Below are 22,650 nucleotides of genomic sequence, written 5' to 3' on the forward strand. Positions count from 1 at the left end.
TTTAAAGAATGAGATGAGACAGAGAAAATTACACTTGGAATCCTCGCATCACTCCTGACTGTTGTTCTAAGTCTTTTACAGAAATGGCTCATGTTTTCATGTTTTGATCAACAACCACGTCTAGATGGTACAGTGTTCCTTTTAACAGGGATTTCCAGATATTGTTGACTGCAAGTCCCATCATTCCTGTTTGGACAGGGGCGCAATTTCAGTGCTTGCCCTAGGCGCTATTTTGCCTATTTACGCCTCTGATTACAGGAGGGAGAAGCTAATATTTATTTCCTGAATGAAGGGATGCCACACAGAAGGTCTTGGGAGCAGGCTGTATGGAATTGTGAATGAAATATGTTTTAAGATACAAACATTAAAGATAGCAGCTGAGATATGTCAGCATGGATACAGCCTGTGCAATTCTGAATACGTGAGTAAAGCTAACTCTTCTTTAGAGAGTTTAATGCACTTAATAAGTGTCAGTATCCTTTATAGAGGATGGAAAGTAGAAAACCAAGGAGCCAGTTCAGATGAATCAAAGATATTACTAAGATCCATAATGTGCCTTTCAAGATAACCACCACTGTGGTGACTCAGGTACTTTAGGGCCATTGGGAGCAGCGGACACACTGGTTCATGAATCATATGGATCATACAGCCGGCTGCAAGTTCTCTTCTAAAGGAAGCAGTATAAAGCACGTCTGTGTTTTTGTGCTTACCATCTATTTCTTCACATCAATCCACTGTCTAGCCAGCCACACAAGGGTGCTTTACTGGTGCCTCATCAGTAACTCATTGATTTTATAACAAATATTTGGACAGCATAGGTTTGCCTTGGTGTGCAATTGTTACTCACAGGTGCCTGGAGTCAGTAATGGACTGGATGAGGGCTAACAAGCTGGAACTTGATCCAGACAAGATGGCAGTGCCAGTGGTAGGTGGTTCATCTGGCCTTGGAGGTGGTATTGTGTTCAGCTTGCTCTTGATGGGGCTGCACTCCTCCTTAGGGATCAGGCCTACATTTTGAGAGTATTGTTAGATCCTGCCCTGAATGATGATGCCAGGTGGCATCTATAGCCAGAAACATTTCTTACTGACTCTGTTTGGTACATTGGTGAAGCCCCTTCCATGGAAAAATATGATCTTGTTGCCATACCTTGGCCACCTCAGACCTTGGCAACCCACTAATGAGGGTTTCAACAGAGGGAGGGGAATCCCTTCACCCTCCCCAACATGCATTTGGAGAACCTCTCCTGACCTGCCTGGTTCTCTTTATGTGCTCTGTTATCTGCGCACAGACTGACTTAGTTCAGCAACAGACTACAGTAAATACCTATCTCCTGTGATTCTTTCAGTGGTACAAGGGCCGTCTCTCTTGAAAAGTTCCTTGGTATGGAGGACAGAATTGGCACCCTTCCTTTAACCCAGTTCCCTCCTGCTCCTTTGGGCCTCAGGCTGCAGGGAGGTGGGCCAAGGTTTCTTACCTATATGCAGCTGCCTACTGCTAGAGATATTCCCTGACAATGAAGGCAGTGTACATGTGCCTGTTATCTTGGTTCCTGCCAGTTTTGCAGATGTGTGTGTACATAACCATTCTGACTCCACCATGTCCTTCTGCAAGGGCAGAAGATTTCTACCACTGGTAAAAGCCCTTTCCTTCCCTCCCCACATCACAATATGATGTCCATACACAAACACAGAACCTTAGGGAGTGATCATTTTGCCATCGGATGCTTTATGGAACCTCTGCTAACTGGACAAAGAGGCACCTTTTAAAATAGTATCTCTTGTCTATATAGTGGATAGAACAGTTGTCCCTTTTCAGTGCAGCATAGCACCCCACCCCACCTCGTGGCTATTGCTGGTGTTTCCTGTCCATGTATGTGTGTTAGAAGGTCAGACTGTGAGGCTGAAAACTGCTAACCAGGTTTAGGACCTGTGTGCCCAGTTTTTGGTTGTGTGGGAACAAATAACTGGGCGGGGGGGGGGGAGTGATTGTGTGAGAGACAAGAGCTGACTCTGGGTAAGTCAGCTTTTCCTCCTACCTTGGTCAAATGCTTGGTATGAAAGTTGGGTTGGATGGCGCTGTCCCACCCATCTCCTGTCTCCCAAACAATCACTTCTCCCTTCTCCTCCCTACTTTTTAGCTCCCACACAACCAAAAAATTGGGAGCACACACAGGTCCAAAAACTGGGTAGGATAGGACACTTGTCCTACCCAGTGTTCAGTTGTTTGAACAGCCTCTGTGTGTCCTTTTGAAACAGGAAATCATATTTCACCCCCTTTGCCATGTTCTACTGCTTTGCAGGGTTTTTTTGCTGAAAAGAAGTATACACATATGTGTAATAATCATAGCGATAATCGTAATGACAAAACACCAGTGCCAATAGGTTGCTTCTTCTTTTGCAGTGGAGCACGACAGGGAGTTCTATCACCAGCGCAGCCATCATCGTGAGTTCCGGTTTGACCTCTCCAGAATCCCCGAGGGTGAAGCAGTGACTGCAGCAGAGTTTCGGATTTACAAGGACTACATCAGAGAACGCTTTGATAATGAAACATTCCAGATCAGTGTTTACCAAGTCCTCCAAGAACACCCAGGAAGGTGAGTGACTGGGGAAATTCCCCTACCTCCCCCCACATCTAAGCTGAGTTGGTGGTGTAAAAGAAAGGGCCAATAATATCAAATTCAATTCATCACTTTCTGGAACAATTGTATTTAGGCTTATTCATGCATGCGTGTGCATTGCTTAGTGCCTCATTACTTAATGACTAGGGATGTGTCCAAAATGCGAATCGGCATCCAAATCACAGGTACATGCCTTGAAAACCAAGAGCTTACACAGCCCCTTTAACATGGAGGATAGTAGTTCCATACCTGCTCCTCCTCCGATTACTGCCATTGCTGTAATCACAGTGCTCACCCCAGCTATGCCTGTGCACCAGCAGGGCGTCCCAGCTTCCCCTTTGTGACACCAGCACGCACATGGCCTCCGTGCATGCCATTTGCATGGTCAGACCGTGTGTGGGCATAGCTGTGGGCGGGGGGCCATGCTGGGATTACAGCAATGGTGGCGATCATAAGAGGTGCAGGTATGGACACCAAATCGTGTTTCAGCACATCCATATTAGTGACTCATGTCTGAATATGTGAACTGACTTCATGGAAATTTGCTTGGTCTCAGGTGTTGTGTGGTGACATCAGGCTGGCTAAAAATCGATAGTTGTTTTTTTAATCTGATCTGTCCCCACTCCAATTTAAATTGGATTTTTAAAAAAGTAAATAAAATTCTAATTTTTGAATTCTCATGTTAAAATAACATGGTTAAAGTTAAATCTCATCACAAGCATGCTACACTAATACTCACAGTTTCTTTCAAAAAGTGGTGTGGGGGGGTAGTGACTCTCTTTATCACACACATTGAGAATCAACATGGGGATTCATTTCAGTTTCATCTCATGAAAATGAGATGAAACTCTAGCCTGCCCAGCAACTAACAGTTCTTGCTTTTGGAAATTTCTGGCCTTATAGTTTCTATTTCTAAGTCTGTTTTTCATGTGCAAAGACACAGGCTGGACAGGAGAGTGGTTGTTTTGTGTGGGTGCTGGACCAAGTCGAAGGATTTAAGGCAGAGGCACAATACAGGAAAGGAGGTGTAGTAGAAAAACAGGGGCGAGGGAAGACATTATTCAGTATACAGCTTCCTGTACTGCCCCACATTTGGCCACTGAAAAACGTAGCAATTTTGAATATAGCCAATAAACTCATGATAATGCTCTCCCACTCAGTGCTTTGGAGACACAAGCTGCAACATGCAATCAGTAAGCCCTAGCACTTATTGCTCTGTTGTGATTTCTGTTGTGATTGTGAAAACTCATTTGAGAATCAGTTTGTCTTTTGGGTTGTGCTATATGTGACTGCCTTCAACCAGATTATGGTGGGGGTGGGGGAGCTTTGAAAGCTGCTGCTTTAGAGAGCAAATACAGCTGGTTTAATTTAATGCAATGCTAGCTTATTTGTGTTCCAACTTCCGACAAAAACCTTATTTATGTAGTAATGCAAATTTTTTGTGGTAGCTGATTATGAAAGTTCTGGCATCCATATTTATAATTAATTATATTCATACCCTGCTTTTCAGCCAAGTCTGGCTCCTAGAACATTAAACACACACACACTCACACACAGAGGAATGTGCTGGTGTGTGTTCGAGGGGTGGGAGAGCATTGTCTTCTTTCCCTTGGTAGTTGGTGACACAGTCCAGGTTCCAAGCTCTTCCCTCCAGAGGAAGGGAGTGGTAGGAATTGCCGATGGACTTGGATTGGCAGATGGTCGTGAATTGTTGGTGGGGTTTTTTTTGGTATATCATGGGCCACTTTGGGTGTCATTGCTTGTGGAAAAGCAGCATGGATATTAAAATGTAAAGCTGCCAAGGCACAGAAGCAGTCCTTCTGCTGACCTGTCACTTTCAGTCTAGACCAGGGCTACTCAACTGCGGCCCTCCAGCTAGTTTTGGACTGCAGCTCCCAGCATCCTCAGTCACAGTGGCTAGTGGTCAGAGATGATGGGAGTTGTAGGCCAGCATCTGTAGGAGGGCCGAAGGTGAATATCTCTAGTCTAGACCATGGTGTTCCACAGACAGTGCGGGTGAGAAGACTTTACTGCATTAAGGTGCCTGCACAATAGTAGCCCTAGATGCCAGAAGAAATAACACCAAGGCTTGTGCTACAGAGAAAAACAAAAGTGCCCCCACAATCCCTATTTCCCTGGGCAGCCAATCACATAAACTCCTTCCCTCATGGTTGCAGCAGGTCCCTCTGCAGATGACTGTCCATGTAACCAGGAGCGGCTGGAGAGAAGAGCTGAGTGATGGCTCCAGGGTGGGACTTCCTACCAGCTTTCGGATTTGTAACCATGAGTGGTTTCGGGGGAAAACATCTGAATGGGGCTAGTATAATAACAATTCAAAGGGTGGCCCTAGTATATGCATGGGCAATGTGGAAGGCCTTAATAATAATAATAATAATAATAATAATAATAATAATAATAATAAATAAAAAATAATAGAAAAAGTGGTATAATAATTGAAAAAGTGGTAGAAAATGAAGATGTAAAAATATTATGGGACTTCCGACTACAGACAGACAAACATCTGCCACACAATACACCAGATATCACTGTAGTCGAAAAGAAAGAAAAACAAGTCAAAATAATCGACATAGCAATACCAGGGGATAGCAGAATAGAAGAAAAAGAAATAGAAAAAATCACCAAATACAAAGATCTACAAATTGAAATTGAAAGGCTGTGGCAGAAAAAGACCAAAATAATCCCAGTGGTCATCGGCGCCCTGGGTGCAGTTCCAAAAGACCTTGAAGAGCACCTCAACACCATAGGGGCCACAGAAATCACCATCAGCCAATTACAAAAAGCGGCTTTACTGGGAAGAGCCTATATTCTGCGACGATATCTATAACAACAGCTACAACATTGACAATAAAATTCTGGCATCCCAGGTCCTTGGGAAGGACTTGATGTCTGGATAAAACAAACCAGTCAATAACACCTGTCTGACTGTGTAAACAAGAAATAATAATAATAATAATTCGATTTCTATACCGCCCTTCCAAAAATGGCTCAGGGTGGTTTACAAAGAGAAATAACAAATAAGATGGCTCCCTGTCCCCAAAGGGCTCACATTCTAAAAATAAACATAAGACACACACCAGCAACAGTCACTGGAAGTACTGTGCTGGGGGTGGATAGGGCCAGTTACTCTCCCCCTGCTAAATAAAGAGAATCACCACGGTAAAAGGTGCCTCTTTGCCCAGTTAGCAGGGGCAAGAAGAAGCCATTTTCTTCCATAAAAACTTGGTAAGAACACTGTGTGCTGTGTCCAAACTCTTCAGAAACATAGACAAATGGGCAGTAGTAAGATTCAGAGCAGAGCAAGAAGTCAGGCCGGTGTAATTGTTCACAGAAGAGAAAGGCTGAGGGTCAAGAGCTGGCACGCTCATGGAGCAGGCAGGAAGATTAGGCCAAGAACATGGGGAGTAACAACAGACCAGACAGATATGTAGCTCTGTTGTGCATGTGAGGATCAGCTGAACCACATGGGCACCAATATATTCTATGAGTGGCCAAGTGAGAGTCATTTGACTGAAGGCCTATCAGAATGATCAGTGTTATAACTTCCCATACACAAGTCTTGCAGAGAGTACCTGGTGCCTTTGGGTGAGCCATTGTGCTAGGTTCCAGTAGCAGATACTAGAAGCTCTGGTTTGAGGTGTGGTTTCTCTGAAACCTTTCCATGCCTGCAAGAGCTCTTCTTTACATCCCAGCTGGCTTGGTGGTGTGTAAAACGTGGACTGGAGGCCCAGAGCCTGCCTTCAATCTTGCCAGTTGCCCAACTGCTCGATTTTGCCGCGAAAGAAGACAGAGCAGCTTCCTCCTTCTGTGTCTTAATGTCCACGTGTTTTGTGAATATTATATTAAGTTACAATGGGCTGGTTCTGACATAACATGGAATCATGCTTAAGCCCCTCATCCCATCCAATATCCTTGAGGCTCGGGCGTGTGCGCACTGCCCCCTCCTGTTCCCACTGTGAATGTCTGCTTCTGATTTAGGTTACAGTAACCCAAGATCTGTCGTGATGTCCAAACTGACTCATCACGATTTATTTTAACCCGTTTATTTGAATAAGCTGCATTCTATACCAAAGGATTGAAATGAATTATAGATAACAGTTTATTTCAAGTAAGTAATGTAAAGTGTGCCGTCAAGTCGGTGTCGACTCCTGGCGACCACAGAGCCCTGTGGTTGTCCTTGGTAGAATACAGGAAGGGCTTACCATTGCCATCTCCCACACAGTATGAGGTGATGCCTTTCAGCATCTTCCTATATCGCTGCTGCCCAATATAGTCTGGGAAACATACCAGCGGGGATTCGAACCAGCAACCTCTGACTTGCTAGTCAAGTCATTTCCTTGTTGTGCCATTAGGTGTAGGTTAGCCTAAATCAAGATTGGTTGCTTTGAAAGTCACAACTGATCTTGGTTTATTGTAAACCTACCTAAATTGAAGGTAGAGGCACAGGCATGGGAGGGGGAAACCACGTGCTTCTCTGGCTTGAGGATGTTGCAACGGACAAGGCTTTAATCATAGTTCTGCTTTGCATCTGAACCAGCCCACACAGTACAGTTATTCAAACATGTTGTGCACATATACAGTAGTACACTTCCTGTCTGTCTGCTGCATTTAGAGGGTCTGGCCCAGATTAACTTTTAAAATACATGCACTTACCATCATTCGCACAAAAATATATACATGTGTACAGACACCTGTATGTATCTACAGTGTACTGTCTGATTGGAGCTAATATGATTTTTCTATGGAGTAATCTATTAATTGGCCTGCCTTCCCTTTGGTTTTATTTTGTTTTGATTTTTGACTCAGGGAGGAGAGCTGGTCTTGAGGAGCAAGTAGGAATTGTTCCCTTTGCTAAACAGGGTCTACCCTGATTTGTATTTGGATGGGTGACTGCATGTGAGCATTGTAAGGCATTCCCCTTGGTGGATGGGGCTGTAGCTCAGTAGAAGAGCATCTACTTGCATGCACAGGGTCCCAGGTTCAATCCTTGGCAGCATCTCCCTGTAGGGCTGGGAGACATTCCTGCCTGAAATCTTGGAGAGAGACTGCCAGTCAGTGTAGACAGTACTGAGCTAGATGAACCAATGGTCTTACACGGTATAAGGCAGCTATGTTCCTATGTCATAGGTACAACATGAATGTTCCTAGGCTCTGCTCACAAAGGGCTAATGAATGAATATGAGTTGGGCAGGGGCGGAGCCAACATTGGACCAACGAGTTCAAAGAACCCGGGCCACGCTCAATCAGGGGCTGCACTTCGCAGCCCCAACACGCCCCCCACATCTGACATCAGACGCGGGGGTGCCCCTTCAGGAGTTAAAAAGCTGGCACTGCGTTCGTAGCGCAGCCAGCCTTAGTTTAGCTCCCGAAGAGGCCGCTCAGCCCCTTTGGGAGTTGGACTCCAACTCCCGAACGGAGCCTCAAGGCTCCATTTGGGAGCCAGACCATGCCCCCCCCCCCGCATCTGCAGTCAGACATGGGGGCGTGGCTAGCCCCCACATCTGATGTCAGAAGCAGGGGGGTGGGGTCAGTGGGGCCGCTGGCAGTCAGGCTCCACGCCTGAGTTAGAGGCAGGGAAAAGGGGCATGAGTCTGTTCTCTCAGGCAATTTATCTCTTCACAGACCGTATGAAAAGGACTGAATGTAGAGCCAAGTCATACATTAATTTCCCAGCTCTCATGCCCGAAACCTTGGACAATATAGGCAATACTGAACCCAGTGAGCTAACGGTCTGGCTCCTTCCTATGTCCCCATGACTTGTATCTTCAACATGTACAGCACCGAGTTATTAATAATCATCCACTTTTTTTTCTTGTAAGTGGATGGAATAAGTGATTTATTTTAGCTTGGAAGCAGTTTTCAAAGATCATGGATGTTTCTCTTCCAGGACAGTTCAGCCCTCCATCCCACTCACCAGAATAGGGAGCACTACTCCATTGTTGCTGCAGAGTAAATGATTGGACACCAGAGTAGGAATGTTCCAAATGTGTGTGGGAAGGATGACTCGCTTTGATCTCTCTTGCTGAGGGTTTTCCCCTCCAGGCCTGCTGTTTGCACAGGACTGTAACTAACTACAGGAAAGCAAACACATTATACAATTTCCCAGGCTGACTCACGGTGTGCCGTGGGATGCGTCATGCCTTCATGTCGGCATGGTTTTTTGTTTTTGTTTTAAACAGGCTGGCTTCTTCTGAGTAAGGTTAATAATAAAAGCAGTAGCTTCTAAGAAGTGGTTGCGTTTTCTCTCCCCTATTAAAACAACTTTCGTAAATCTGGTTTGCGGGTGAAGGAGACTGCTGAGTCAAGCAGCAAAGGAAGTGCGAAAACCTTTCACCTCTGGAAATTCCACCTCGGAAGTCCGTGTGCCAGTCCGAGAGCAATGCTTTCTCATCCTCATTTCCTGAAGGAGTGTCTTGGCCACGTTTTGGTTATGAGTGTGAAGCCTTAGGAAGAGTTTCCGTCTCGGGAACCTGGTTAACCAGCTGTGTGGTCTCCTTTATGCAAACCAGTAGAAAGGCCTTGGAGCACTGTCTGCTCTCACAAGGGGGAGAATCATCGTCTGGTGCCCTGGTTTTCAAATTGCATTCCAGAGAACCTGGTGACTGCTTGGAAACTTGCTTGCTTTATCTCTCGATCCATTTATCTGTCTGTCTATGGAGTGTATATACCACTTTTCTGCTGTCCCAGTCCTCAGAGTGACTCACAGTACAATCCGCAGAGCAATAACGATAACAGTCCTAAAATAACAGCCTGCACATCGGGGGCCCACACGTTTTGGCTGGCTTTGATAATCAAGCCAAAAGTTGTAATTGCCAGGACCCTGCCCTTCCCCTTGGCTCTGACCTTGCACTGCATCACCCACAAGGCCACGGACAAGGTACAGTTGCAAGGAAGCACTGAGCACATTTTAGGATGCACACTCAGTTCAAGCCGGGCAGCAGTGAGGCCCACCAGGCTAAAGATTGCCCCCATATTTATTTCTTATTTATTACAGACATTTGTAATCTGTCCTTCCCAATTTATTGAAAAGCTCAAGGCAACCTATGAATTGAGCCTACCCCCTAAGAGTGTGTCCTCTAAAAAATGCCCCAGAATCCTCAGCAAAATGTTGGCATTCCATAAGAAATACGCAGGGTTCATCAGCTGGATGGTCAATGTGGATTGTGTTCTTGAAAGTAGGAAACTTGAAGAACATTGGCGTAGAGCATCGTTTCCAAATCTTGAGTCTCAAGGTGGTGTTAGACTACAACTCCTAATAACCAAGGCCATTGTGACTAGGGATGATGGGAATTGTAGTTCAACAACATCTGGGGAGCCAGGATTGGGAATTCGTGCTCTACCTAGATTACATGCTAACATATTATGTGCAAATTTGTAACAGTAGCCCATGGTTACAAATTCTGCTTTCCCCCATGCAGCTCTGCCCTGTGGGATTCCAAACGCGTATTTGCAAGGACACATATGACTTTGAACTTTTGGCGAGAAAGAGCTATTTGGGGTGGGGGCAGTTTGGAGGGGAAATGGTGACAGGATTAAGCACACTCTGCCGATTACTATTCTGCTCTGTCATTCCCGAGTCAATCTATATATATCAATCGCTAGTGTGGTCAAGTAGTTAATATTGGGTGTGTTCCGAGCTCGAAACAGAACATCCTTCAAATGAAGGGCCTATTTTGAGCTTGGAATGGAACAACCCCATTCTGAATCAGAATGTTCCGAGCACCATTTTGGCAGGCTATTCTTCTTCTTGGTTGGCTTGTTGTCATACAGATCAAATTGTTTTGTATGATAACAAGTCAACCAAGAAGCAAGGAGAACGCAAGCCAAATGGAAGCCAGTGCCAAAAACAGGAATGAAGGCGGGGGGAACAGCCTGCGCAAATGGTGCTAGGAACACCTAAAGTGTTCTGAGCTCATTCAGTCAGAACAACTGGCTCGCCTCGTCGTTCCGATGGAACGTCCTGGGGATTTGCATTCGGTTCCGAGCTCGGAATGGAATGCAGATCCTGTTCCATGCACATCCCTAGTTTATTGGGCCTCTGTGAAGTTTTGGCCAAAGCTAAAAACTCTGCACAGTCCCCCAGCACCAAGTGGAGATTACTATTCTCACTGTGCAGTGCTGTGCTGTGCCCATTGCCGGGGAGTTCATTTAAGGGAAACAGTCCTCTTGAGCCCCTGTACCACCTTGGAAGGCATGCACAGTGTGCTGGAAAGCATAGCCCTTCCTGCTTTCCTCCTAGAGCTCTTAAGAGAGTGCTGTTAAAGGGCCCTCCCAGCACCGGGAAAAGCACAGAGGTGTGCAGAGGTCAGCACAATGGGAAGTGGCTCTCATACTGAAGGGTTTTTTTTGGCAAAGTGGCCCCCGCGGCTTGAACAATAGTGAGGATCGTGTCCTAGCCTAATCCACACAGGAGCCTGTGAATGAGCCTCTGCATAGTCCAGGGCTGCTCAACTTTGGCCCTCCTGTAGATGTTGGCCTACAACTCCCGTGATCCCTGGCTATTGGCCACTGTAGCCAGAGATTGTGGGAGTTGTAGTCCAAAAACAGCTGAGGGGCCTATGTTGAGCAGGCTTGGCATCGTCAGAAGCCTCTGGATGAGTCTAGCTGTGACTAGTTCTCATGGCTACTGCAGCCACGCCCCTGGAGGGAACCTCTTCCCAGCCCGCTCCTGCAGCATTGCCACCACATGCCCGGTTGCTCAACAACTCGCCCTCTGTCAACACCTGGCGGCGTCTGACAGCAAAAGGAGAAACAATGAAGTCGCTCCAACCCTTTTGCAGCAGCGTCCTTGTTCCTCTCCCCTGCCAGAAGAAGATGGCTGGAGGGTGCATTGGTGGGTGTTTGGGCTTCCAATTACAAATCCCTTTTGTGTGCCCAGTTTGATGATCTAAGGCAGGGATTCTCAACATTGGGTCCCTAGATGTTATTGGACTTCCACCTCCCATAATCCCTTGCCCCAGTGGCCCTTGGTTGGGGATCATGGGAGTTGAAGTCCAATAACATCTGGGGACCCAACGTTGAGAATCCCTGATCTAAGGCATCTGCAAAGGCATTTTAGGAAGCAGCTCCTTCTTTCGGGAGATTTGCCCGAGCCCACATGCCTCCCCAAAATGTTTTGAAAAGCCGCTCCCTCGCACTCCACACACCAGCTGCATGTTTTTGTAGTACCACTGTCGTGTTGCTTTTAGTTTGTTTAGTATGATATTGGCGCTGATGTAATGTAGGTAATAAATACATAATAAAAAGTGAACTTTGCAGGCCCGTAGCCAGCTGGTGGCACGGTGTGTACTTGCCACACCAAAAAATTCTCTTTCCTCCCCCGCCTCACTGACTGTTTTAGCTGAACATTTTATAACCTGCTTCCCCTGACTTCTGCAATCCCCCTAAAAAATTTTGAGGCTGCCTACGGGCCTGGAACTTTGTGCTCATGTAAAATGAAGAGTTACTTCCTCCTACAGTTGATGCAAAGCCTTGAGCTGTTTTATCATATTTGGGTAGCTGCAATGCTTAACTGATTAACTAGTTAATTGAATAAACTTTAAAAATTAATTGATTTTAAAAGGGTCCTATGATATGATATGATATGATATGATATGATATGATATGATATGATATGATATGATATGATATGATATGATATTCTCCTGGGATCCAGAGCCTACTTCTCTGTATTGCTATTTAGTTGCTGTTTTGATTGAATTAAGGATAGGGATAGCCAAGCACTTTCCCCTCTAATGCAAACAAGAGGGAATCCCAGTTCCCTCTTGTTTGCATAAAAAGTAATGATCATGAATTGTCTCCTCTGCTAAGCAGGGTTCACCTTGGTTTGCATTTGGATGGGAGACTACATGTGAGCATTGTAAGGTATTCCTCTTAGGCGGGGTGCACAAATCAAATATTCTGGTGAGCAAGAACCAACCATGTCTTGGTATGTAGGGGCCAAAGTAAATTTTCAGCACATTAATGATTACATTAAAATTAATTATTAACTAGCCGGCCCGCACAGAGCATCTGTGTGCTCCCCTCCATCCACACTGGGCATTTTACTGTGGCGGGCGACTATTTTCGGCCGGACCTCACAGGCCCTCCTTACCGGGTGGCGGGCGGCCGAAAAAGGCCCCACCGTGGCCGTTCCTTCTCCCAGGCAGCGAACAGGGAAGTCCCACCACCCATTTCCCTCCCGCCCTGGCCTCCAATGGGTGCCTCGCCTCCAGTCAGGCCCACTGCCGCCTGGCCCCCACGGTCGGGCCCCCCACCGCCCGGCCTCCGCGACCAGGCCACCGGCAACCAATCCTCCTGGGTGCGCCTCAGCCAATCAGGCATCTCCGCCGCCCAGCCAATCAGCTGGGCGCTGGGATGCACATTCCAAGGCACACCCAGGAGAATTATATATATAGAAAATATTAATGAAAGCAATTATTAGTTACCCACAGCATGAGAAGGTAAGAGGAGGCTCCTAGCAACCTTTCCTCTTCCCTGTCCCCCATGCACTTTCTATGCTTGCAAAGGTCAATTTTGAAAGGGAGCTGACCCCCACCAAATCCGTGGGGCAAGGAGACATTTTGCACCCCACCTCAGGCACCACAATACTTTGAGCCACCCCTGGGGCCAGCAAAAAAGTCCTCGTGTGCCAGATCCGGCCACCGGGCCTTATGTTGTTCAGGCCTGCTCTTCGGGGATAGGGCCATAGCACAGTGGAAAAGCAGCTGCTTGCATGTAGAAGGTCCCAAGTCCACTCCCCAGCAGCATTTACAAGTAGTCTCCTGCCTGAAAATTTGGAGAGGCAGTGCAGACAATACTGAGCTAGATGGGCCTATGATCTGACTTGCTATAAGGCTAGGGTTCTCAACAGTCCCTTATTAGCAGGGATGTTCCTGCTAATTGTCTTGTGTGAAATAACTCAAGAGCGTGAGAATACATTGTCTGTCCCTTACAGGATGCCATTTGTCCCTTATTTTTGGCTAATGGGAAGAATCAAACCAGATGGGTTCAGATCAAACCAGTCATTTTCACTAACAAGACAATAACTAATGAGCTCCAATTCCCTTCCCTTCTCCCGCCCTGCCAGATACTCTGCGGTTCTAAGTCTCCAGGCTTAGGGTTGCCAACAGTCCCATACTGGGGACATTAACAGCCATCAATGATTGGCTAACTTAGCATTATCTGGGTATCAGGGTCATGAAAACCATACAAGTGATGACTACAAGATAGTGCTCATGTGTGGAACCTATTTTTACTGGCTAACAAGGCTTCTCTTTCTGGAAAACAAAATTATATCACACCCAGTTGGGCTAACCATGGTTATATCAATAAGCAAAGGAGAAGCAATCTCAGCTATAACTTACACTGTAGTTTAAGTTGAAAGTGCTAAAACACGCATACAGCACTTAGGCTCCCAAGGACTCCTCCATACTCCCTGCCTCGTGTCCCTTATTCAGGCAGTGGAATATTGGCAGTCCTATATAAGGCAGCTTCCTATGTGTGGTTCAAAATACCAGAGGCTGCTGCCCCATGGATTTTGGAAAATAATGGAGCGCCAGGGAGGGAAAAGCGGCGGGAGGGGTAAGTGCACCCTCCCCCACCCTTAAAGAGCCACCCCCCGGCGTCAGAACGGCAGAACCACAGGTTCTTCAGACTGGTTCGGAGGCCCATAAAGGGCCTCCGGGCCAGTTCCGTGCACATCCCTAGTCACTTTCTCTGAAGTAAAACAGTTGACTTCAATTGCATTTCACCAGAGTTGTTCACATCTAAGCTATCACAGGATATTCACAATGGGGGCAGATGGCAAGAGACTGTGTGCTACTACATCCAGAGGGATAACCACATTAAATATAACACAGAGCCTTGTAACACATTTATTTCAGCATATGTTTTTATGGACTACAGCGCACTTCATCAGATGCATGAACTGCTATCCTTAATACTCTTCCCCCTCCCCTACTCCCGATAACTGGGGGAATAAAGGTAAAGTGTGCCGTCATGTCAATTTTGACTCCTGGCACCCACAGAGCCCTGTGGTTTTCTTTGGTAGAATGCAGGAGGGGTTTACCATTGCCTCTTCCCACGCAGTATGAGATGATGCCTTTCAGCATCTTCCTATGTCTCTGCTGCCCGATATAGTGGCAGCGGGAATTCGAACCGGCAACCTTCTGCTTGTTAGTCAAGTATATCCCTGCTACGCTACTTAAGGTGAATAACTGGGGGAATAGCATCCTTTTAAAGTGCTGGCTCCTATATCTACCAATTGGGAGAGAAACTGTCCCAATTCAACACAGAGTAGCATTTCTCCACTGGCCAATGCTGGTGTCATATCTTTGCTATGTGACCTGCTTTGAGAAGTCTCTTGTTGAAAAGCAATGTATAAATATGCACATATTGGCTGAAATCCTGCAGCAACACACGAGTGGTTCTAAACCACTGTGAGTGTCTAAAACACAACCCGTTACTACTTCTAATCTAGTGTTAGCTCCCTCCCCCCGCACCCCCCACCATTTCATTTCATCCGCTTATTTAATAAGCATCCCTCTATTACCTCCCTGACTGAACTTAGTTACTTAAGATATGCAGAGAGTGTTCTTTGTTCAAGCTAAAACAAACAGAATCAAACTGCTTGATGAACTCTAGCTCTACAGTTTCCCACTGAAGCCTCTGTTTAACATGTTTTTCTTAGTAAATTTGGTGGTTTTCATGTCAGCTACAGAGTATCCCAGGAGACTGAAATGTTCTCCCACTGGTTTCTGAACGTTGTCATTTTTAATGCCAGATTTGTGTCCATTTATATATTTGTGTAGAGATTTTCCGGGTTGTCTGTGTAGAGCAGAAAGATGGCAGGTGGTAGCATATATCTCATTGGAGGACGAGAAAGCGAATGACCCCCTGATAGTATAACTGTTGATGTTGTTAGCTACCTTAATGATGTTGCTCAAGTGGATACAGTGACAGGTAGTGCTCCCTTTAACAGGGATTCCCAGATGTTGTTGACTACAACTCCCAGAATCCCCGACTGCAGTGGCTTTTGTGGGGGCATTCCTTAATACTCTTGTAGTCCACAACATCTGGGAGTCCACAACATCTAGGAGTCCACAACATCTGGGAGTCCCTGTTAGAGGGAACACTGGTGACAGGTCTGGCAGCTGAATTTGTTTTAGGATGTAGTCCCTGTGTGTTTGGGTCAACAGGCCAGCTTGGACAATTTGTTGTCCACAGGTCCCAGCACATGTGATAAGGAGATGTGTGCCAATTTTGTGAGCATGTATGTCTTTTTCCTCCTCCTGAGGTGCCAGACAGGCACAGAGCCAGCCGAGTGGTGGCCTTGGTCCAGCCCCGCTCGGTGGCCTCTCCAGGTACACCTGTGCGTGTGATGTCATGCGCACGGGGGTGTGGCTCGGGCTCCAGAGTGAACTCCCGCCTCCCACACTCAGGCTGCTGAGAGCCCGGGTGAACTTTCTCTCTGGAGGGAGAGAAAGGAAAAAACGTCCTATCAGGCAGCCGACGCTGCCTGAAATGATGAGCTGAGAGCTCATTCGAGCTCTCAGCAGCCTGGACCACGCCCCTTTGCTTGTGACATCACACGCAAAGGGGGCATGGCCTGGGCTGCCGAGAGCCCGAGCAAGCTCTCCCATCGTCATTTCAGGCAGCGTCGGCTGCCTGATAGGACGTTTCCCTCTTCTTTCCCTCAGAGAGAAAGGAAAAAATGTTCTATTGGGCTGTCTGCGCTGCCTGAAATAACTAGTGGACAGTTTGCCTGGGCTCTCGACGGCTTGGGTATGGGAGGGGGGAGTTGGCTCTGGGCTCCTATGGAGCCTGAGCCACGGGGCTCGGCAGCCTTTTCCCACTGGCGGCCCGGGTTCTTTGAACCAGTTCACACTATGGTGGCTATGCCCCTGGTGCCAGTGCACCATTCCCTAATCATGTGGGGGTGGAGAGGGCTGTTGTTCAAACTGGCTCTCTGCCTGCTCTACAAATATTTGTAGCATGAGTAGAAGAGCAGTTCAGACTTCACATACTCCTCACCCGGCAGTCAGGAAAAGAAATCCCAGTCCCTCAGGAGAGGGGAAGGACACGCACAGTTTTGTCACATCCTGCATGTCTTTATCATGTGTGCTGGGTGGGGCCAGTAGTCACAATGTCATCTGAACCGACTCTTTGCTGTATGATTGGTTGTTGGTTGTTGTGTGATTGGTTGTTGGCTGCCTATAAGCAAGGACAGGTTTACTGCTCACAGCCTGTGAGAGAGAAGCATCATTGTCCAGGGTGGGTTGTAAGTTGTTGGTGATACACTGGAGTGGTTTCAGCTTGGAGCGGAAGGTGATAACCAGTGGTATTTTGTCACTTTCTCTTCTAAGCTGGTCCTGTAGTAGGCTATTCCTGAGTTCCATTCTGGCCTTGTCAATCTGTTTCTTTCTTTCTTTTTTACTTCCTTGGATTCACATTGCAGTTTTAGGAATTGCGGGGAGGAATGTGCATGGAACCAATTTTCGTGGTTTGGTCCAAATTTGAACCTCATTCGGATCAGACCGTGGTCTGTGAGCTGGTTCAGTCAGACTAGCCAGTATGGTCCATCGGACTGAATCCGCTTAAACTTGTTTGCGGCTTTAAAAGGGAATACTTCTTCCCCTTGGAGAAGCCTCTGCCAGTCTGTGTAAACAATAATGAGCTAGAGATGGACCTATGGCTGGACTCAATATATGGCAGCTTCCTATGTTCCTATGTCCAGTTCAATCACGAACTGGACCCCTTTCGCAAGGGCCGGTCCACAGACGAACACTTCCAGTTCGCGGCGGATCAGTTTGATCACAGACTGGTTCGGCACACCCCTAATTGTGGGTCTAAAATTCTTCAGGTATGTGTTTCTCTCTGATGTGCTGGAATAAATGTGGCATAGAGCTTGGCTGCAGACGGTGGATATCTGCTATTACTACTGTAGTCAATTGTCACTGTACTTTTATATGAAAACTGTACATAATAATGGTTACTGACTGTACCTTCTCCATTCTATAGCCCTTTGCGCCTACCCGTGTGTGTGTGTGTGTGTGTGTGTGTGTGTGTGTGTGTACACACACACACACACACCCTCCAACTGAGGATGGCCCTTGGTGCGTCTGATGAAGTAGGCTGTAATTCATGAGAGCTTACGCTGAAATAAATCTGTTAGTCACAAAGATGCTCCAAGGTCCTCTATAACTACCAAGAAGTTGCCTGCAGAGGTATTAATTCTCTAGCTCCTGCTTCATCTCCGATTTATCTCTGTTCTCCTCTTTGGTCTTGGCATCTTTGTGCTGTTTCAGTCATTGTTCCTTATCCATCGAACTCTTTATGAGTTGATATTTGTTTATTTGACACTCACTCTCACTCTCTCACTCTCTCTTTAAAATCTTACTTGTTTCAGCTGGCCTGCTTCTAGTTGTAGCTTTTCATAAATTTGAGCAGCTCTGGCACATATAGGGCAGGGACCAGCATCGTGGCAGAAGATGGTGCTCTACATACATTACAGATGTTCAAGAGAACATGCATAGGGCATGGGAGGAGCCTGCCACCCCCACCCACCCCTGCTCTGCGCGAGATGTCTGAAAGGGGTTAAAGTTTGGCTTGCTCCACTTTTTAGTCTAGTCTGAGTCTTAAAGGTAAAGTGTGCCATCGAGTCAGTGATGACTCCTGGTGACGACAGAGCCCTGTGGTTGTCTTTGGTAGAATACTGGAGGGGTTTACCATCAATCAATTAATCTTTATTACAGTCACAGACCAGCATAAAGTACATTTTAAAACCTAAGTAGCAATAGATTTTGCACTCTAAGACTATCATAAGATGATTTTAAAATATACAATAAGAAATATAAAAGATGCTAAAATACATTACTAACATAAAATGATTTAAAATATAAAAAATAGGCACGTGACTGCACTAAAAATCTAGCTGTGGCTCTAATAAGAGACATAGTAGACTCTGGGCTACATTTTGATTTAACTATGGCTGCAATGAGAAGCATTGCAAGTGCTGCATGCTTATAAAGTAAGAAAAGATTTTTAAAGATTTAAAACATAAAATCATGACAGTCACCATTTAAAATAATAAGAGCTAATATGAGTTAAAAGGATATCATATAATATACTGTCCTCTCGTTCATAGAGGTGGGCTCTAGGCATGCGTGGTCATCGTCCACTGGATATTAATCGCTGCCACACAGAACCTGGCGACACTGAAGGTGGCAGCAGGGTTGCTATCAGAGAGCAGCAAAGAGGTGTGAAACAGGTCCATTCACCCAGGATAGCCATGTAATAGTGGCAAGATGTGGGAGGCACAGATGTCCCTATAGGACAGGCACTGCAGAAGAACGTGTCCTGCCTGAGCTGTAGGGGCACTTGCACTCTGAAATTGGGATCTTCCTATAGCGACCTTCACGCACAGCTGAGGGAAGCACATGGCAGCGTGCCAGTGTGACGGCCCTCCTATGCTTTGGGAGGGACCTCCAGTTGTGTTAAGTATGGCCAGGAGGCACTGATATACCTGAGTCCTTCACTTACAGGGAAGTTAGGGGCCTTGCCTATGTCAGATTGGCGCTCTATATCCATAATATGTTGTTCGATGAGTGCCTTGGCCAGGTCGCACCTCAAGTTGACCAAGTGAAGCGAGGATGGGCCTAGGGACTTTATTTTATTCATAGCTGTCTGTTTCCAACTGGATTGGAAGTCATCACATAGCGTTAGGGGGGCTGGGCCTGAGGGGGAAAGGAAGAACTTTAGCCAATAGTTCAGTCTGGTCATCATAGGAACATAGGAAACTGCCATATACTGAGTCAGACCACTGGTCTATCTAGCTCAGTTTTATCTTCACAGACTGGCAGTGGCATCTCCAAGGTTGCAGGCAGGAATCTCTCTCAGCCCTATCTTGGAGAAGCCAGGGAGGAAACTTGAAACCTTCTGCTCTTCCCAGGGCGGCTTCATCCCCTGAGGGGAATATCTTGAGGGAAATATCTGAGGGGAATATCATCAATACCCTTGCCTCCACTTTCATCAAGCCTGTCTCTAGTCGCAGGATAGCATTAGATACACATCTTGGTAGCTGGGGAACTGCTCTTAGGAACTTTGATTGCACGCGTTCCAGCATGAAAAAGTTGGGGAAGGAGCCACGCTGGTCACCATAGAGTAACTGCGCTATCAGCTTGGCTTCATACAGTTTTAGAGCTGTGGGTATATAGTGGCCACCTCTTGTTCGGAGGAACTTAAGAATAGTGGAGGAGCTCCTCTGTGCATTTAGTTCTGCATATTCCCCATGTGTCTTCCTAGAGCCAGAGGAATGCAGGACTGTCCCCAGATATTTAAAGCAAGGGACCTGTTCTATCTTGTGCTCATCTATAAACCAGGAGTGGGTTTGGGGCCTTTTGGCAAAGGCCATGATTTTGGTTTTGTGGTAATTAAGCTCCAGCAGATCTTCCTTGCAGTACTGGGCCAATGCCTTCAGTGCTCGTTTAAGGCCAGTTGGGGTCCTTGAGAGTATTTCTGCATCATCCGCATATCATTGATCGATTAAGTGCCGTCAAGTCGGTGTTGACTCTTAGCAACCACATAGATAGATTCTCTCCAGGATGATCTGTCTTCAACTTGGCTTCAAAGTATCTCCATGGTGCATTCATTGCTGTCGTAATCAAGTCCATCCACCTTATTTATTTATTTATTCAAATTTATACCCCGCCCAAACTTACGTCTCTGGGCGGCCACCTTGCTGCTGGTCGTCTTCTTCTCTTTCCTTCAACTTTCCCCAACATTATGGGGAACTTTCCATCCTCATAAAATAGGGTGGAAATGTGGGCTCCTGCAAATTTAGGGGGATGGAAGTCTAATTGGCTAATTTGCCCCACCATTGTATTGATGTAGAAGTTGAATAGTAATGGTGCCAGAATGCAGCCTTCCTTTACACCCTTTCATGAAATTATGGCACTAGTGAGATGTCCCTGCTTGTTGCACCTTACCTTGAATGATGTGTCAGTATGTAGCATACATATGAAGTATAACAATTGCCAGTCGATCGAGGAGGCCTCTAGCTTCTCTCATAATTTAACTCTCGAGATAAGAGTCAAAAGCCGCTTTAAAGTCAATGAAGGCTACATACAGGGAGGATGAGTTGGAGGAAGAGTACTTTTCAGCAAGGTGCTGGCGTACTAGGCACTGGTCGATAGTAGATTGGCCCTCACGGAAGCCAGCCTGCTCCTCTGCCAGCAGATTTTCTTGCTCCAACCAGTCCCATAGTTTCCAGTGCAGGTGTCTCGCATAAAGTTTGCTGATTGTGTTGAGTAGGCTAATAGGCCTGTAGTTGGCTCGGTCATTTTTTGCTGCCCTTTTTAAAGATGGGGACAATTATTGTGGTCCCCCTGTCCTTGGGGATACGACCATGTGTTTCAATGAAGGTAAATAGTGAGGCCAGAACGAGAGTCCACCATTCCAGGTTGTTTTTCATAGCCTCGGGTGAAATCAGGTCCTCCCCGGAGGGGTTTGCCATTGCCATCTCTCATGCAGTGTGAGATGATGCCTTTCAGCATCCTCCTATATCGCTGCTGCCCGATATAGGTGTTTCCCATAGTCTGGGAAATCCCCATATCAGCGGGGATTCAAACCGGCAACCTCTGGCTTGCTAGTCAAGTCATTTCCCCGCTGCGTCAGTAGGTGGCTAGTCTGAGTGTTACTTCTGTCTAAATTAGATGGCATGCTCCTTGTACCGGACCTGTCTTTGTATTTTGAAGGAGGAGCCATAGTTCAGTGGAGGAGCATCTGCTGTGCATGCAGACAGTCCGTAGTTCAGTTCCTGGTGGAGTTCAGTTCCAGGTGGAGCTGGGAAAGAGCCCTGTCTGGAACCCTGGAGAGTGCTAGTACAAACTAGTCTGTGTAGACAGTACTGAGCTAGAAGGACCAAGGATCTGACTCATTGTAAGGCAAGCTCATCTATTTTGCAAGGCACCTAGTTTTTCTAGGCACTTCACAGATGATAAATATTTTTCCTAGTAAAAGCTGTCTCATGACCACACAGATGGTCTTATCTTTGCTGCCTCTGTTGGAACGATGGCAAAGTAATTAGTTACACAGCTATCTATGCCAAGTGAGCAAAAGAGGTTTGGCAAGATGATGCCTACTCGTCAGCAAAACAGAACTGTCTGTCAATAAGGCTGGGGTGTTTGCATATCTAATTACCAAACCTGCAGAAACAACCGCAATATCTGTGTATTATATCTGTGTGGCATATATTAGCTGTAAAAGCAGTATTATTTATATAGAACATTTTATCCAGCATTTACAGTTGGATAGACCAGACTTCTCAACCAGCACAATAGAGTAAGTGAATGTGTGTTTGCAGGATTGCCTTTCTTTCCCCATTCAGCCCCTGAGACCCTCAGATCAGTGTGGGTGGCATTTCCTCTTTATTTTTCAGCAATTATTTGTTCTTATAAATGTGCTCCTATAAATGGTAAAACTCGAGATTCAGCCGTGGAAAACAAATGTTTTGTTTCTTGTGGTTGGATTACAAATCCACCCCCACATGGTGAATTTGCAAGAACTACAAGGAATGAAGGGGAAATTATTATTTATAAACTCATGCGCAGATGGAGGGCCAAACGACCTGTTATGTTAAACGGGTAGTTTGGCCCTGTATGCATGCTTTTCAGAAAACAGTTAAAATAGCAGTTATGGGAAAAACAATCAGGATTGCAACTGTGGTGCACAAAGAGGGTCTTTCCTCTCATGGTGTGGTCCTGATAAAAACGCTGCTATTAGTTCCAGGAAGTAAATTCTCATTGGCTTCCATCACCAACTCGCCCAACTTTCAAGATCAGTTTGGGAACCCTCCCTTCTTTATGGAAGCTGAAGCTGATCAGGACTTGAGGCAGTGGTTTCTCCACTGTGGACCCAGCCTTCTGGAAATACCTTTCCATCCAAAGCACACCAAAGCACAATGAGCATCATACATTCCAGAAGAAAGTCATTGAGCATCATATGGGCTTCACCTCCTCACCCCCTTTTTGGCTTC

The 22,650-nt window shown here is 46.2% G+C and overlaps 1 protein-coding gene across 2 annotated transcripts in view; it reads left to right on the forward strand.

The window, feature by feature from the left end:
* The window catches only part of BMP7 (bone morphogenetic protein 7), a 116,863-nt gene that overhangs the window by 75,178 nt on the left and 19,035 nt on the right, over nucleotides 1-22,650 (forward strand). For both annotated transcript variants that reach the window (XR_008307151.1, XM_053250017.1), the window contains exon 2: nucleotides 2,402-2,594. Coding sequence is in view for 1 of the 2 variants with exons in the window: in XM_053250017.1 (XP_053105992.1) it covers nucleotides 2,402-2,594 (193 nt within the window). In the remaining variant the exon portion in view is untranslated. The remainder of the gene's footprint in view (nucleotides 1-2,401; nucleotides 2,595-22,650) is intronic.

This window comes from Hemicordylus capensis, chromosome 4 (assembly GCF_027244095.1).
Source record: "Hemicordylus capensis ecotype Gifberg chromosome 4, rHemCap1.1.pri, whole genome shotgun sequence".
Classification (NCBI taxonomy): domain Eukaryota; kingdom Metazoa; phylum Chordata; class Lepidosauria; order Squamata; family Cordylidae; genus Hemicordylus; species Hemicordylus capensis.